The 18,725-nt window shown below is 52.4% G+C and overlaps 1 protein-coding gene across 1 annotated transcript in view; it reads right to left on the reverse strand.

The window, feature by feature from the left end:
• Window positions 1–10,328: 10,328 nt before the first annotated feature.
• The window catches only part of LOC138447824 (TLC domain-containing protein 4-A-like), a 332,257-nt gene continuing 323,860 nt past the window's right edge, over window positions 10,329–18,725 (reverse strand). The window contains exon 7 of the mRNA XM_069604211.1: window positions 10,329–10,905. Coding sequence (XP_069460312.1) covers window positions 10,596–10,905 — 310 coding nt within the window. The 3' untranslated portion in view covers window positions 10,329–10,595. The remainder of the gene's footprint in view (window positions 10,906–18,725) is intronic.

An 18,725-nucleotide genomic window follows, 5' to 3' on the forward strand; every position in this document is an offset into this window, starting at 1 on the left:
CAAACATATTGAGATAGGCGACCACTTGTCCAAGCGCACTGAAGCCCATCCCCGAGCAAAAAGCAGCAACCTTAGTGTTGGGAAGCTCTTTCGATTGAACAGTGGCGTAAAGACTTGTGCAACTCGTGAAGAGCGGCTGATTTGAAGAATAAAAGGAGTACACTTTCATAACAAAAAAAACAATGGTAACATTTTCAGTGGGGGTCGAGGGTGGACCGTAGAATTAGTAAGCCAATGCGATACACATGTACATATATTATATATGTCCTCTATAGAAGGGGTTCCTAAAGTAGGCCACATCCTCTCAGAGGTGAGCGCTAACGGGGGAGAATAAAAAGTGCACACCTTTTAATCCCAGAAGCAAGCCATTTGGTGTTTTGGTAGCTCAGCTGCTTTTCCAGCACGACCCATGATGTTGGAGGGTGAAGGCGGACAGATTCTCGTGAGAAGGTTAATAAAAATGAAGGACCAGGCTTTTATGTGGAGATTCCTAACCCCAAACTGGGGCGAGTTGCCACGTGACGATGGACCATGACGACAGGTAGTCGAGGGCACCATCCTTAAACAAGGGTCCCTGAGTTAGGTGCACTAATGCTGTTAGAGCCTCGAGGATGGAAATAATCACGGTCATTGAATTTCACTATTTCTTTTTAACAGACTGCAAGCCAGCAACCTCAGAGGCGCCAGCAATCATGTGCTGTCTGTTAGCGCACCCTGCTGGGCAGAGCAGGGATCTACTTGTTCATAAGCCAGGTTAGTGTTTTAAAGATGGAAGTCTGCAGAAGGCCCCCTCTCTCTCTCTGTCTCTCTGTCCCCCCTCACTTTAGTGTTCCTGTAGTGCGGATACTCTGCATGACCCTTTGGGGCTGGTCACCCCATAACCCTTTGTGCATGCAAGGGCACCCCTCAATCAACACATCGTTTAATATCAAATATTGCCTGCAAATTGTGAAGTACACGTTTTCATACCACACAGTGAAGTATCCACATTCCATGTGGATAGTGAACAACATGCACTTTACTGTGTATGTTAATAGTGAACAACGTGCACCTTTCCACACCTGGGAACAGTGAAGTGCGTGCACCCATGTCTGTTAATAGTGAATTGTGCACCCCTTTCCACACTCATGAATAGTGACCGACATGCTCCTTACCACACGTGTCGATAATCAGAGACAGCTTTCCACGATTGTGTATAGAGGAGCATGGGCACCTCTCCTTCCTGTAAAGAGACATGCACCACTCCAGGCCTCCACATAGGGCTTTGTGTGCTCTTTCCTGGTCTGTGGCCAGTGCACCCTGTGCTCCTTTCAAGGTGTGCCCAGCAGTGCATACCAAGTGAACCACGAGCACCCTTTCATGACTTACTACAATCTTCCTTTTATTACAAGTAGTGAACCACGACCCCCTTAAAAGCAGAACAGTGAACTATGTGCACATTTCCATTCCTGTGAACAGAGAAAGGTGTGCACCTTTACACATCGGTGAATAGTGAACGAGTGGGGCCTTGCCACAAATGTTTATAGTGTCTATAAATTGGATCTCTTGCACCTTTCCACAGAAGTGAAAAGTGAAAGTGCACATTTCCACAGCTTAGTGACCCATGTGCACCTGTTCCGTGTGCAACCTTCCAGCAAGTACACCTTTCCAGGCAGGTGGAGAGTGAAACGTTCATTTTTATACACTAGTGAAGTGACTTAAGTGCACTTGCCATGACTGAGACTAGTGAAGAGTGTGCGGCGTTCTAGTGACATGTCAATAGGGGACCTGGTGCACATGTCCTGTGACTGGTGAACTAAATGAAGCGCGCCACACGTATGCAGTGGTCCGCGGGCACCTTTCCTATACTTAGTGGCTGTCATGCACCCTTCCGTGAACCACATGAACATCCTCCAACCTGTGAACAGTGTGCAAAAGGAACAGTTTGCTCTTCGGCGAGCTGGGGAGTAGGTTTACCCTGGGTGGTAAGCAGTCATAGAAGAGTGTCAAACAGCTGCACTGCCGGGCACAGTATGAGACCAGAACTGGCACGAGGGCAGAGCTGCATGAATGAGAGAGTCCCAGATATCAAAGGCGGAATTGTGGGAGGGTAGGATGACAAGACATACTGGTTTTGCAGGGACCGTCCGGTATTTGGCCCCAGCGTCCCGATACATTTTAAAGTTTTAAAAACCTGTCCTGGGATTTGAGGGATGGCTGGCTATTCCTGTTCTTTGCCAGTAACCCTTGAACAAATACTGAAAATCGGGCCGGGCACAGCTCTTCATACCCTCCTCCACGGAGAGTTCTGAGCTTTCAATGCACGCGTACCTTGCATGCAACAGGCCGCCAACATATTAGTAGGACTCTATTTTCATTGGCGTCCTATTTGTGTTTTAGTCCTTTTGTGTTTATGTCTGCAGAAACTGTAGTTCTACGTCTATGTTGGTGGCCCGTCCCAGTTTTTGATTGGAAAAATCTGGTTATCATATGGGAGGGGTCAGTGGGACAATATACAGAGAGAGAGAGACGATAAGGGGGAGATGAACATGTGAGGCGAAGACGGTGAAAGGGGCAGTGCAAACTGCCCAACATGGATGTGAAAGGGACACAATGTAGGTGCTGAGCGGCCCAAGAGGCAGCACTAGTACTCGTGTAGATGCAAGGAAATGGCCAGCCTTATATGGGCTACAGTGGAGCAATTTAAAGGACCGGGGGTGGGGAGGTGGAGAGGGAATAAACCGTGAAGCGCAAGGCCACAAGGGGGGTTAATGGCCTGGCAAACCACCGACATAGGGCCGTAGTCTGATTCTAATGGGGCTTACTTCTTGCGGGATAGGGCCTCACTGGACTTTGCATTGTTTAGTGACCGCAGAACGCGGGGTGCCCTTAATAAGAGAAACAGCAGGTTCCTCTTGGAAAATGCTCATTAAAGAGCGAGCAGTGAATTCTCGGTCATAGGAGAGCGGTCCTGCAATGCAAGCAGATGGCATGAAGGTCACGGGTTCATGGGATGCCAACATCGAAAGATACCGACAACTACAACCAAACCAATAACAATGTATTTTGTGGAGACAGACACAGAGCTTTTTGCAACGGGCAACAAGAGGCGCTTAGGCCAGAGGAGATTCGTGAAAGCCCGCAGTAAACGGGGGACTTGCCTCGGGGACGCAAATGGCAGCCCTTCTAAGGGGCCTCATGAAAAGGCACATGTGCCCTACACACTCTAAGCATGGCACAAATGCAGCGCCCTTGCCAAGCTGCCCATTCTGATGAGGACTCCTCAGCGGTAGGAGGCAAAGTTTCCACCAATCGACTTGGCAATCACCGGACTGCAGGCTGCGTCACACATGGATAAAGAGCTCAGAAAAGCAGGGGGATCAACACCGTTGTCCCCTTAAGAGGGAGCTTGTGAACACACAGTAATAATATTGGGCCACAGGAAAGGTACGCAGTCTCTTATTGCCATTTATGTGAGTTTCTACCAAAGTGTTGGCCTAAATAAGCCAAGTGCGTTGAGTTGCTGATTTGTGCTTGAAATGATCGGCAGGGTCATCTTAAGGTAGACGGCAGCATCCCTGTGCCATCAGAAGTATCTCAAATTCATCAACGGGATTGTATCATAATCATCTGCTATGCCACAGCCAGCACTGCCATGATCCAATGGCACCATGTCCTCTTATGGACCTTCACTAGCAGCATCACTGGCAGTAGATCATTGCAGTAAGCAACGTTGTAACATTACTGAACGCACCACAGCGGCGACATGGTCATGTCATTACTGACTGTACCACTGTGCCATCAGCAGCGTCATGACATTACTGACAGCACCACAGTGTCATGATGTTACTCACTGTGCCATCAGCAGCGTCATGGCGTTACTGGCAGCGTCATGACATTACTGACTGTACCACTGTGCCATCAGCAGCGTCATGATTTTACTGACAGCACCACAGCATCATCAGCAGCATCATGTTACTGACTGTAACCAGGGGCCATCAGCAGCATCATGGCGTTACTGACAGCACTACAGTGTCATGATGTTAATGACTGTACCACTGTGCCATCAGCAGCATCATGACGTTACTGACAGCACCACAGTGTCATGATGTTACTCACTGTGCCATCAGCAGCGTCATGGCGTTACTGGCAGCATCATGACATTACTGACTGTACCACTGTGCCATCAGCAGCGTCATGATTTTACTGACGGCACCACAGCATCATCAGCAGCATCATGTTACTGACTGTAACCAAGGGCCATCAGCAGCATCGCGATGTTACCAAGTGTACTCCAGTGCCATCAGCAGCATCATGACGTTACTGACAGCACCACAGTGTCATGATGTTACTCACTGTGCCATCAGCAGCGTCATGGCGTTACTGACAGCATCATGACATTATTGACTGTACCACGGTGCCACCAGCAGCGTCATGACATTACTGACAGCACCACAGTGTCATGATGTTACTGACTGTACCACTGTGCCACCAGCAGCGTCATGACATTACTGACAGCACCACAGTGTCATGACATTACTGACTGTACCACTGTGCCACCAGCAGCGTCATGACATTACTGACAGCACCACAGTGTCATGATGTTACTGACTGTACCACTGTACCATCAGCAGCGTCATGGTGTTACTGACAGCACCACAGCGTCATGACATTACTGACTGTACCACTGTGCCACCAGCAGCTTCATGACATTAATGACAGCACCACAGTGTCATGATGTTACTGACTGTACCACTGTGCCATCAGCAGCGTCATGGCGTTACTGACAGCACCACAGCGTCATGACATTACTGACTGTACCACTGTGCCACCAGCAGCGTCATGACATTACTGACAGCACCACAGTGTCATGATGTTACTGACTGTACCACTGTGCCATCAGCAGCGTCATGGCGTTACTGACAACACCACAGCATCATGACATTACTGACTGTACCACTATGCCATCAGCAGCGTCAGGATGTTACTGACTGCACCACAGCATCATCAGCAGCATCATCATGTTACTGACTGTAACCAAGGGCCATCAGCAGCATCGCGATGTTACCAAGTGTACTCCAGTGCCATCAGCAGCATCATGACGTTACTGACAGCACCACAGCGTCATGACTTTACTGCCTGTACCACAGAGTCGTCGGGAACATCATGACATTACTGACTGTACCACAGGGCCATCAGCGGTGTCATGACATGCCCTAAAGCTCCAGTGTGGACACACCCCAGAAAGAGTTGACAGGCTGGGTCGGGTTCAGCTCCATTGGATCTTGCAGAACTCTGGGGCAATGGGCTTCTAACCCAGGGTCCGGTAACAACAGGCACAGGTCCCAGGGGAGTGACTGCAGCTGCTACCCACAGAAATGAAAAACCCTTCTGGGTAAAAGCTGCGAGTGAGAGGCCGAGGGCCTGGAGGAAAGTGACACAACCCTGGTAGGGGCTCCACTTAGAATGAGTCTGCATTTTGCAAAGAGTTGGCATGGGGGACAGTGAGTGGGGGTTCGCTAGACATGCCAGTGTGTCCAAAATGCTGTAAACTGTTGAGGCAAACAAAAAAAAACAATTCTGGCCTCAAACCTGCTGAAGTTAAGAAGGCGATATCGCAGCTGTGTTCACTATGTCTTTCCTAGAGAAGAAGGCGAATGGGAGACACAAAAGCAAAGTCCGACATGTCAGGGAAAGGGGCATGGCTCCTCGCACCATTTTCGGTGTGCCAATATCCCACCACATGTTGCCCATACACTGTGCACGGGGACGCATCTAGCCGGCCTCTCACCATCCCACTCTCTTATCTGCGCAAAACCCTATGCTCGGGCTGTCAGACCCGCATCAATCGTCTACTCCGTTCATAAATGATACGGTGCGAGGAGGTGCCACTCACTGCGTGCGCGTGCGTCCCTGGCTGCCATCTAAAGTAAAGGAGTGCCTCGACCTCGTGCGCTCGGAGCCGGGGTGGTCCCTAGAGATGTCAGCGGAGAAACCCTTCACATTGCAACTAGTGGATCTGTTTTCTGGGCGGTGGTGGGTGCAGAGTGCATGCTGGAGGGGGGGGGTCTGTGCTCAGAGCGACTTGGGGGGGGGGGGCATTCTTTTCCTCCTAGAGCTTTGCTGCAGGTTAGAAACCCTTCCTCTGGCTGCTTTCAGGGGCTTTATCCTTTCCGTTAGGTCACCCCGGAGGGGGATTCGGACCACTGTCCCACCCCAATAAGAGGTCCCCCTGCGGGATCCCACCACGTGGGCACCCAGCCCCCCACAGCCACAGTTTATGCTGTGCGGGTCTTCTGCACAGGAAGGCGTCTTGTCTTTGCAACAGAAGAAAAGGGCCGTTTCTAAATGAACAGGAGTGTCTGGACTCCCCCTCCCCCCTGGGCAACAGGAGCAGCCAGTGACTGCCATGAAGTGCCACACAACACTCCGTCTGCTGGCCGCAGAGCCAAGCTACAGTCCACGATGGAGCAGTTCTAGGGGGCAGGGCTGGAAACTGAAGTCCTTCCGGTGCGCCGTGGGCGGCATGGGGGCAAGACACACAGACACACACACAGACACACCCCCACCCCACCCCCCAGGGCCGTGGGAGAGCCAGTGATCTCTGAGCAAGGGCCGAGCCACTGCGCCTGGCTCTTAGGGCCGACAAGGGCCAAGCCACGGAAATGGCTGTGCAAAGGTGGGAGGGGGAAAATCAGGGCCAGAGGCTGGCGCCGAGGAAAGGGGCTGGTTGCGGTCCCAAAGAAAAGGGGATGGCTGGGGGCCCCGAGGAACAGGGGTTGGGTAGGGACTCCAGAGATAAAGGACTAGCTGGGGCCACAGTGAAAAGGAGATGGCTAAGGGCACATAGAAAAGGAACTGGTTGAGGGCACATAGAAAAGGGGTTGGCTTAGGGCACATAGAAAATGGTCTGGCTGTGGGCACAGAGAAAAGGAGCTGGGTGGGGACACAGACAAAAGGGGTTGCCTGAGGGCACAGAGAAAAGGGGTTGGCTTAGGGCACAGAGAAAAGGAGCAGGCTGAAAGCACAGAGAAAAGGAGCAGGCTGAAAGCACAGAGAAAAGGAGCTGGCTGAGGGCACAGAGAAAAGGAGCTGGCTGAGGGCACAGAGAAAAGGAGCTGGTTGAGGGTACAGGGAAAAGGAGCTGGTTGAGGGCACAGGGAAGAGGAGCTGGTTGAGGGCACAGGGAAGAGGAGCTGGTTGAGGGCACAGAGAAAAGGAGCTGGCTGAGGGCACAGAGAAAAGGAGCTGGCTGAGGGCACAGAGAAAAGGAGCTGGCTGAGGGCACAGAGAAACGGAGCTGGCTGAAAGCACAGAGAAAAGGAGCTGGCTGAGGGCACAGAGAAAAGGAGCTGGCTGAGGGCACAGAGAAAAGGAGCTGGCTGAGGGCACAGAGAAAAGGAGCTGGCTGAGGGCACAGAGAAACGGAGCTGGTTGAGGGCACAGGTAAGAGGAGCTGGTTGAGGGCACAGGGAAGAGGAGCTGGTTGAGGGCACAGGGAAGAGGAGCTGGCTGAGGGCACAGAGAAACGGAGCTGGCTGAGGGCACAGAGAAACGGAGCTGGCTGAGGGTACAGGGAAAAGGAGCTGGTTGAGGGCACAGGGAAGAGGAGCTGGCTGAGGGCACAGGGAAGAGGAGCTGGCTGAGGGCACAGAGAAAAGGAGCTGGCTGAGGGCACAGAGAAGAGGAGCTGGCTGAGGGCACAGAGAAAAGGAGCTGGTTGAGGGCACATAGAAAAGGGTCTGGCTGAGGGCACAGAGAAAAGGGTCTGGCTGAGGGCACAGAGAAAAGGGTCTGGCTGAGGGCACAGAGAAAAGGGGTTGGCTGGGGCACATAGAAAATGGTCTGGCTGTGGGCACAGAGAAAAGGAGCTGGGTGGGGACACAGACAAAAGGTGCTGCCTGAGGGCAGAGAGAAAAGGGGTTGGCTTAGGGCACAGAGAAAAGGTGCTGGCCGAGGGCAGAGAGAAAAGGAGCTGGCCGAGGGCAGAGAGAAAAGGAGCTGGCTGAGGGCACAGGGAAAATGAGCTGGCTGAGGGCACAGGGAAGAGGAGCTGGCTGAGGGCACAGAGAAAAGGAGCTGGCTGAGGGCACAGAGAAAAGGGTCTGGCTGAGGGCACAGAGAAAAGGGTCTGGCTGGGGCACAGAGAAAAGGGTCTGGCTGAGGGCACAGAGAAAAGGGTCTGGCTGAGGGCACAGAGAAAAGGGTCTGGCTGGGGCACAGAGAAAAGGGTCTGGCTGGGGCACAGAGAAAAGGGTCTGGCTGGGGCACAGAGGCTTGGGGGCATTTTGGGGAGGGGGTGTTTGCGCCCTTATTGTTTGTGGGTGGTGGCCCGGGAGCTGGGGGCTGCAGCACTCGTGGCAAGGCGGGGGAGAATTGTGAATGATGGTGTGGGTTTGGGAAGGTGAAAGGGGGCTAGAATCACAGATAACGGTGCTGCTTGCACTTGGAGCGGGGTGGTCCGGATCGGTGGATGGTAGCGTGGGTAAGTGGAGATAGCGAAGGGGGCTAGAGGTACTGGCGGGGTCGAGGGAGTCATGGCTCCTCCAGCCCCACCCAACAGGAAAGGCATGCACTCCGTCCTGCCCCAGGAAAAGCAAAATGGCATGTATTTAGGGGTCACTGGTGCCGCGGGCATAAGGAACGGCTCTTGGCTGGCCACCAGATGTGTGACCCGGATCGTCCAGGGCCTCGATGGCCCGCCCAGCCCGAGTGGTTCAGTGGGATGGGGCGCAATTGTGAGGGGTCCAGTTCAGGGGGCAACTGGCCTTCCTATGTAACCTCGAGGGTCGGAGCACCAGGCTGGAGATGCATCCTGCGGGGGCTACGGGTGGGGGGGGGGGGGCAACAGGCAGGGGGGCCAGCCTGCCTCCTAGCCTAGGGGACTCCGGAAGGCTTGGGTGGACGAGCCAAGGGGCCAGATCTCTCGGGCGGCCAGGACTTTTGCCAGGCCTCCCTTGAACTTCCACTTCAATTCTTTCACCCTGGGAAGAGGGCGGCCCTGGATGGAGAGCCTGCATGAGATTGGTACAGGATGCCCCTTTTACCCACGCAACCTCCCTGTGCAATACTGAGAATCCTTGCTCACATTTACTCGGGCGTGTACCACCGGGGGACTGCAGATCTGGCCCAGCGTGAGTGACCAGGTGGCCTCTCAGCGGAGGGTTTACAGGGAGAAGGTTGGTTCCCACCATGAGGACCTCTCCAGAGCTCCTCCCTACACCAGCTTTAGAGGCCTGTTCCCCGTCCAGGGATATTACAAGGGTCCAGGCGCTCTTCCCGGCACCTTGTGCTAAAAGATGCCGCCATCACCGCGGTCTCCGATTGCCCATGAAAACACCTGGGGAGAAATGCATTCCTAACAAAACAGTGTGTGAAGGTTTGCAATAAGTCTTCAAAACCTCTCTTTAGTAGCCCACAATATCCTGGTGGTACGAGGAAAACTACCACTCGGAGACTTCACAACCGCGACTGGCTCTGGTGCATTAGATCCCCCCTCCTCCCCCAAAGAGCCAGCCACTATAGGTCTAGGTGGACCCAGAGACTTGGCCCGAAAGGAGCTTCTTCACAAGGGCCACCCTTGCCCAGCCTGGCCATCACAGGTGGTCCCGGGTCCCTGACCACAAGTTCAAGTCTTCCTGCCAAAGACCCACACAGGAGCATCAGCAGAGAACTACTTGTAGTCTGAGTTTGAAGGCGCTTTTCTTGACTTTGAGTCTTTATTGCCATATACTTTTATTTTAGAATGGTGTTGGCCGGATATTAGAGTTGTGTTCATGTTTTCAAGAGCACTGCCCTACAACCCAGCAGGACCAGGGGTTTATGGGGCACGGTCTCCTCTTTGGACGGGGCTGCCATCTACTGATTTGACAGGGGACTTTGCCTAGAGCTTGCTAACACTAAATGAGAGACACTGCAGCAGACAACGACAGTGCAAACTTCACAAATTCACCACTTACAATGGACAGTGAAAGGGCAAGCTTCACACAGAGCACAGGCAGCAATAGTGCAAGCTTGTCTCACACACACACACACACACACACACACGTGTGGGGCAGGAAGGAAGCTCGTCCGCCACGTCATGGCATTTTTGAGGGATACAGGATTTCAGTTTCCACTCCTACTCTCTGCTGGGCCTCCATGCTGACAGTGCCAGCAAACAGTGTCCCTTGGAGTTGGTTTTAGAGGGTGATGTATTCGGTTTCATATTTATGGGCCAGGACCTGGCAGCCCCTCGCACTGCAGCGACTGGTGCGGCCAGCACGTATCGCATCGCCCCTTGGCACCAATCAAGAGATGGTGGAGCTTGAACACTGTGCCAAAGCATTGAGCCACACAGGCCCCAAAAATGGAGAAAAATATATGTCTTTTTAAAAGCAGCAGAAACATCTCAATTTTAAAACTGCTCAGCACCTGAAGCTGTCTGGGCCTCACAGCCTTAGTGCGGATGGCCCGGGTGGCCGGCGCAAGCCTATGACATCACCAGAACGTCTTTTGCCCAGTTATCGGTTGATAGCCAGTAAAGTCCTGAGGTCAGAGGTTGCCATTCTGCAGAGTCCAACAGAGGCCGGGAAAGGGGAGCAACCCCCAGACCCCCTTTGCAGGTCGCAAACACATCAGCCGGCATGCTCCTTCCGGGCCTTCTCCCGAGGCCGCTCCTTGCGCACCACCTTCAGGAAGCCACGCATAATCTTGTACATCCAGAACACGTTGAGCACATCCAGGATACCGCTGGACACGAACCAGGCCACCTGTGGCCCCGTACCCAGACGCTCGTAAGCCTCACTGCCGATGGTGGCGAAGGACTCGCGGTAGTACCAGGGGATGACAGCGATGCGGACCAGGAAGAAGACCGCCATCATGGCAAAACCGTTCAGCAGCACCGGCCAGGAGGAGCGCGGCTGTCCCACCGTGTCGAAGAACCACCTGTGATAGGGAGAGAGAAAAGAAGCAGCCGTCACACCTTCATGCAAGTTCAACCGCCAGGAAGAGAGAAAAGAAGCAGCCGTCGCACCTTCATGCAAGTTCAACCGCCAGGAAGAGAAAAGAAGCAGCCATCACGCCTTCATGCAAGCTCAACCCCCAGGAAGAGAGAAAAGCAGCCATCACGCCTTCATGCATGCTCAACCGCCAGGAAGAGAGAAAAAAAGCAGCCATCACGCCTTCATGTAAGTTCAACCACCAGGAAGAGAGAAAAGAAGCAGCAGTCACACCTTTATGTAAGTTCAACCGCCAGGAAGAGAAAAAAAAGCAGCCATCACGCCTTCATGCAAGATCAACCGCCAGGAAGAGAGAAAAGCAGCAGCCGTCACGCCCTCATGCAAGCTCAACCGCCAGGAAGAGAGAAAAGCAGCCGTCACACCTTCATGCATGCTCAACCGCCAGGAAGAGAGAAAAAAAAGCAGCCATCACGCCTTCATGCAAGATCAACCGCCAGGAAGAGAGTAAAGAAGCAGCCATCACGCCTCATGCAAGATCAACTGCCAGCAAGAGCGAAATGAAGCAGCCGTCACGCCTTCATGCAAGCTCAACCACCAGGAAGAGAGAAAAGAAGCAGCCTTGCGCCTTCATGCATGCTGAGCTGCCAGGAAGAGAGAAAAGAAGCAGCCGTCACGCCTTCAGGCAAGCTCAACCCCCCAGGAAGAGCGAAATGAAGCAGCCGTCACACCTTCATGCAAGCTGAGCTGCCAGGAACAGAGAAAAGAAGCAGCTGTCACGCCTTCATGCATGCTCAACCGCCAGGAAGAGAGAAAAGCAGCCGTCACACCTTCATGCATGCTCAGCCACCAGGAAGAGAGAAAAATAAGCAGCCGTCACACATGCTCAACCGCCAGGAAGAGAGAAAAGAAGCAGCCGTCACGCCTTCATGCATGCCCAACCCCCAAGAAGAGCGAAATGAAGCAGCCATCACACCTTCATGCAAGCTCAACCGCCAGGAAGAGAGTAAAGAAGCAGCCGTCACGCCTTCATGCAAGCTCAACCGCCAGGAACAGAGAAAAGAAGCAGCCGTCACACCTTCATGCAAGCTCAACCGCCAGGAAGAGAGAAAAGAAGCAGCCATCACGCCCTCATGCAAGCTCAACCCCAGGAAGAGCGAAATGAAGCAGCCATCACACCTTCATGCAAGCTCAACCGCCAGGAAGAAAGTAAAGAAGCAGCTGTCACGCCTTCATGCATGCTCAACCCCCAGGAAGAGAGTAAAGAAGCAGCTGTCACGCCTTCATGCATGCTCAACCCCCAGGAAGAGCGAAATGAAGCAGCCGTCACACCTTCATGCAAGCTCAACCGCCAGGAAGAGAGTAAAGAAGCAGTTGTCAGGCCTTCATGCAAGCTCAACCCCCAGGAAGAGCGAAATGAAGCAGCCATCACACCTTCATGCAAGCTCAACCGCCAGGAAGAGTAAAGAAGCAGCCGTCACGCCTTCATGCAAGCTCAACCGCCAGGAACAGAGAAAAGAAGCAGCCGTCACACCTTCATGCAAGCTCAACCGCCAGGAAGAGAGAAAAGAAGCAGCCCTCATGCAAGCTCAACCCCCAGGAAGAGCGAAGTGAAGCAGCAGTCACACCTTCATGCAAGCTCAACCGCCAGGAAGAGAGAAAAGAAGCAGCCGTAAGCCTCAACCCCCAGGAAGAGCGAAATGAAGCAGCCATCACACCTTCATGCAAGCTCAACCGCCAGGAAGAGAGTAAAGAAGCAGCCGTCACGCCTTCATGCATGCTCAACCGCCAGAAGAGAGAAAAGCAGCCGTCACACCTTCATGCAAGCTCAACCGCCAGGAAGAGAGTAAAGAAGCAGTTGTCAGGCCTTCATGCAAGCTCAACCCCAGGAAGAGCGAAATGAAGCAGCCATCACACCTTCATGCAAGCTCAACCGCCAGGAAGAGAGTAAAGAAGCAGCCGTCACGCCTTCATGCATGCTCAACCGCCAGAAGAGAGAAAAGCAGCCGTCACACCTTCATGCAAGCTCAACCACCAGGAAGAGAGAAAAGAAGCAGCCGTCACGCCCTCATGCAAGCTCAACTGCCAGGAAGAGAGAAAAGAAGCCGCTGTCACGCCTTCAAGCAAGCTCAACCGCCAGGAAGAGAGTAAAGAAGCAGCTGTCACGCCTTCATGCAAGCTCAACCCCCAGGAAGTGCGAAATGAAGCAGCCGTCACACCTTCATGCAAGCTCAACCGCCAGGAAGAGTAAAGAAGCAGCCGTCACGCCTTCATGCAAGCCCAACCGCCAGGAACAGAGAAAAGAAGCAGCCGTCACACCTTCATGCAAGCTCAACCACCAGGAAGAGAGAAAAGAAGCAGCCGTCACGCCCTCATGCAAGCTCAACCGCCAGGAAGAGAGAAAAGAAGCAGCCGTCACGCCTTCATGCAAGCTCAACCGCCAGGAAGAGAGTAAAGAAGCAGCTGTCACGCCTTCATGCAAGCTCAACCGCCAGGAAGAGAGAAAAGAAGCAGCTGTCACGCCTTCATGCAAGCTCAACCGCCAGGAAGAGAGTAAAGAAGCAGCTGTCACGCCTTCATGCAAGCTCAACCGCCAGGAAGAGAGTAAAGAAGCAGCTGTCACGCCTTCATGCAAGCTCAACCGCCAGGAAGAGTAAAGAAGCAGCCGTCACGCCTTCATGCAAGCTCAACCGCCAGGAACAGAGAAAAGAAGCAGCCGTCACACCTTCATGCAAGCTCAACCGCCAGGAAGAGAGAAAAGAAGCAGCCCTCATGCAAGCTCAACCCCCAGGAAGAGCGAAGTGAAGCAGCAGTCACACCTTCATGCAAGCTCAACCGCCAGGAAGAGAGAAAAGAAGCAGCCGTAAGCCTCAACCCCCAGGAAGAGCGAAATGAAGCAGCCATCACACCTTCATGCAAGCTCAACCGCCAGGAAGAGAGTAAAGAAGCAGCCGTCACGCCTTCATGCATGCTCAACCGCCAGAAGAGAGAAAAGCAGCCGTCACACCTTCATGCAAGCTCAACCGCCAGGAAGAGAGTAAAGAAGCAGTTGTCAGGCCTTCATGCAAGCTCAACCCCAGGAAGAGCGAAATGAAGCAGCCATCACACCTTCATGCAAGCTCAACCGCCAGGAAGAGAGTAAAGAAGCAGCCGTCACGCCTTCATGCATGCTCAACCGCCAGAAGAGAGAAAAGCAGCCGTCACACCTTCATGCAAGCTCAACCACCAGGAAGAGAGAAAAGAAGCAGCCGTCACGCCCTCATGCAAGCTCAACTGCCAGGAAGAGAGAAAAGAAGCCGCTGTCACGCCTTCAAGCAAGCTCAACCGCCAGGAAGAGAGTAAAGAAGCAGCTGTCACGCCTTCATGCAAGCTCAACCCCCAGGAAGAGCGAAATGAAGCAGCCGTCACACCTTCATGCAAGCTCAACCGCCAGGAAGAGTAAAGAAGCAGCCGTCACGCCTTCATGCAAGCCCAACCGCCAGGAACAGAGAAAAGAAGCAGCCGTCACACCTTCATGCAAGCTCAACCACCAGGAAGAGAGAAAAGAAGCAGCCGTCACGCCCTCATGCAAGCTCAACCGCCAGGAAGAGAGAAAAGAAGCAGCCGTCACGCCTTCATGCAAGCTCAACCGCCAGGAAGAGAGTAAAGAAGCAGCTGTCACGCCTTCATGCAAGCTCAACCGCCAGGAAGAGAGAAAAGAAGCATCTGTCACGCCTTCATGCAAGCTCAACCGCCAGGAAGAGAGTAAAGAAGCAGCTGTCACGCCTTCATGCAAGCTCAACCGCCAGGAAGAGAGTAAAGAAGCAGCTGTCACGCCTTCATGCAAGCTCAACCGCCAGGAACAGAGAAAAGAAGCAGCCGTCACACCTTCATGCAAGCTCAACCCCCAGGAAGAGCGAAATGAAGCAGCCATCACACCTTCATGCAAGCTCAACCGCCAGGAAGAGAGTAAAGAAGCAGCCGTCACGCCTTCATGCAAGCTCAACCGCCAGGAAGAGAGAAAAGAAGCAGCCATATGCAAGCTCAACCGCCAGGAAGAGAGTAAAGAAGCAGCTGTCACACCTTCATGCAAGCTCAACCGCCAGGAAGAGAGTAAAGAAGCAGCTGTCACACCTTCATGCATGCTCAACCGCCAGGAAGAGAGAAAAGAAGCAGCCGTCACGCCCTCATGCAAGCTCAACCGCCAGGAAGAGAGTAAAGAAGCAGCTGTCACGCCTTCATGCAAGCTCAACCCCCAGGAAGAGCGAAATGAAGCAGCCATCACACCTTCATGCAAGCTCAACCGCCAGGAAGAGTAAAGAAGCAGCCGTCACGCCTTCATGCAAGCCCAACCGCCAGGAACAGAGAAAAGATGCAGCCGTCACACCTTCATGCAAGCTCAACCACCAGGAAGAGAGAAAAGAAGCAGCTGTCACGCCCTCTTGCAAGCTCAACCGCCAGGAAGAGAGAAAAGAAGCAGCCATCACACCTTCATGCAAGCTCAACCGCCAGGAAGAGTAAAGAAGCAGCCGTCACGCCCTCATGCAAGCTCAACCGCCAGGAAGAGAGAAAAGAAGCAGCCGTATGCAAGCTCAACCGCCAGGGAGAGAGAAAAGAAGCAGCCATCACCCCTTCATGCAAGCTCAACCACCAGGAACAGAGAAAAGAAGCAGCCGTCACGCCTTCATGCAAGCTATACCACCAGGAAGAGAAAAGAAGCAGCCGTCACGCCCTCATGCAAGCTCAACCGCCAGGAAGAGAGAAAAGAAGCAGCCGTCACGCCCTCATGCAAGCTCAACCGCCAGGAAGAGAGAAAAGAAGCAGCCGTCACGCCCTCATGCAAGCTCAACCCCCAGGAAGAGAGAAAAGAAGAAGCCGTCACGCCCTCATGCAAGCTCAACCGCCAGGAAGAGAGAAAAGAAGCAGCTGTTACGCCTTCATGCAAGCTCAACCGCCAGGAAGAGAGTAAAGAAGCAGCTGTCACGCCTTCATGCAAGCTCAACCCCCAGGAAGAGCGAAATGAAGCAGCCATCACACCTTCATGCAAGCTCAACCGCCAGGAAGAGTAAAGAAGCAGCCGTCACGCCTTCATGCAAGCCCAACCGCCAGGAACAGAGAAAAGAAGCAGCCGTCACAGCTTCATGCAAGCTCAACCGCCAGGAAGAGAGTAAAGAAGCAGCTGTCACACCTTCATGCAAGCTCAACCGCCAGGAACAGAGAAAAGAAGCAGCCGTCACACCTTCATGCAAGCTCAACCGCCAGGAAGAGAGTAAAGAAGCAGCCGTCACCCCCTCATGCAAGCTCAACCCCCAGGAAGAGAGTAAAGAAGCAGCCGTCACCCCCTCATGCAAGCTCAACCCCCAGGAAGAGAGTAAAGAAGCAGCTGTCACGCCTTCATGCATGCTCAAACGCCGAGAAGCGCCAATGGAAAGACCTTCCAAGCACAGTGTTCTCTGAAACGCACCTCACACACATTCACCCTCCTAATGTCCGTCATTCTGACTGAAGAGCTGCTTTTGGCTAGATCACATTCACTCAAGCTATCCATCCTTCCGCCTTCAACCTGCCCTGCCTCAGTTTGAAGCACTTTATTTTTTACTTGAACCCCTTTTTTTCAATTCTTCCTTTTTCCATTCCTTCTAGGGGTCTGGCCTAGATACCACAGACAGTAGCACCTGGACATGCCTCTGTTCTTTGAATCTACTAGGGTGGTGATTTATCACAGTACACAACATTTCTATCAGAACGCATGACTAAAGCATATAGAGCATTATTCAACTTTTGAATGACAGTTCTATGACAAAACCAGCAGGTGGCAGAAGACACAAGCACGTGAGCTACTGACGAGTGCATTGCGGAGCAGGACATTTTGGTGCTGCCAGTTTGGCGCAGACTTTTGGCCGCAAGACCCATTTTGGACCAGTTGGGCACGACAATGTCACTATTTTAATCAAATTAAAAAGGGAGGCATTACTGCCGCCTTGAACCAGCTGGACTGCAAGATCGAAGATAGAACCACAAGGCTGTAGATATCTTACTGTGTTTATAAGCACAAGATATATGTATCAATCCACGTCATATTTCAGAAAAAGGCAAGCAAAGCATCCAGGCTGACTTGGGTTAATATCTGTAACTTGTGCACATGAAACCATACGATCTCTATGGCTTTGTGGTTGACTTTTCTATCTCGGAGTCCTGCAGGCCTGGGTTCGTGAACGACCAATACTTTACATTTTTTATAAAAATGAAAATACGGGTATTGTCCCACACAAACATGCTGGTGCCCAAAGATCACGGCACTGAACTGGCCGCGCCAAAATGGGGTGTACCAGTGCATTGGGAAGATTGTGCATTCTTCCATAGAAAAGGGCTCTCCTATTTCTTGCTATAGCCTCTGCATAAGGGACCTCAAACTGGGAGTAACCCGTGGAAAATCATTCTAAATATTATGATAAAGAGTGCTCTTTAATAGCTTGCATCAGAGAAGCCCTGCATAGTCAATGAACATTAACACGGGTAAAGCACATTTTCAGTGCTCGCTAAATATTCTCACTCACTCACTCACATAGTCCAGGAGATTGTATACAGGGCAGGGATCATTTGGATGGAGCAGGAGCTCCCTAACACTGCAGGAGCAGTGCCTCAGATGCCGCGAGTAAGCAGCTGCAAGGTAAGCCTCCGGGCTGTATTGCACTCGTGTGTGCAGCTACCAGATGCCACTTGCAGCGACACGGCGGAACGCCGTGATTGAGAAGCATATTTACTTGTAATCCGCAATAATATATGCCGATGCCCTTAGAACGATGATTAACATACTTTGAACAAAATGTTTGCTGGAGCCACAATTATTTATCACGAGGTCGGCAAGTTCAAGATGGCCGCCCGTATGCTGTAAGGTGTACCTTCTTCCACCTTTTTTTGCCAAGCTCACCCTGAGTCCCTGATTGGTAGCCGGGTGTTCTTCTTGCACCTATCGTGAGCCGGCAGGCGAAATTGAGCCGGCCCACATCACGAAGGCACACCATCACAAAGGCTGCCCTCTGCCTGTCTCGAGCCTGTCACGGGCCATCAAGCCATCGGCCAGAACCCCTGCTCGAACAGACTATTGCTCGTCAACACGGTAACATTGTCGCCTCTTTGGTGCCTTTGAACCTTTATTCACAGTGATATTGCCTCCCACCCAATGCTCATATACTTCGTGCCAACCGCGCCCACATGCACACGTCCCCTATTCCACTCGAACACTAGGTGCCGCATAATCATGCCTAGTTCGAGCCAGGTACCGTTACGATCATAGGTGCCATCAACTTGTATACCCTTGCTGTTGATGTCTCTGGTACATAACGTATAGTTGGATACACCCTGACCTATAACCATTTGTGTATTGCTGTACGGTACGCTGTTATATTCATGTTCACGGTACGCTGTTATATTCATGTGCTGTACTGTTACTGCTGCATACATGTTACATGGTACACCCATACTGGCTGACAACCGCTGTATCTACTCTACCATTTCACTGCTGAAATCGTACCGTCTCATTCCTGCATCTTTCAGCTGTGTTGCCCAATACTGCTGTTTTAGGGGACCCGATGCCTAATTGACACATGCGTATTGTTTCACTCATGTGTGCTACCGAGAGTGTTGCATCTTTAAGCCTCATGATCAATAGAAGACCACATTTATGTTGTGCTTCTTATGACCACATTTACCATTGTGTTGTGCCTTTTGGTCGCCTATCTGACCACATTTGCCATTGTGTTGTGCTTTTTGGTCGCCTATTAGACCACATCTATCATTGTGTTGTGCCTTTGGTCACCTATCTGACCA

The sequence above is a fragment of the Ambystoma mexicanum genome, chromosome 3q, assembly GCF_040938575.1.
Source record: "Ambystoma mexicanum isolate Mex_15411 chromosome 3q, UKY_AmexF1_1, whole genome shotgun sequence".
NCBI classification, from domain to species: Eukaryota; Metazoa; Chordata; class Amphibia; order Caudata; family Ambystomatidae; genus Ambystoma; species Ambystoma mexicanum.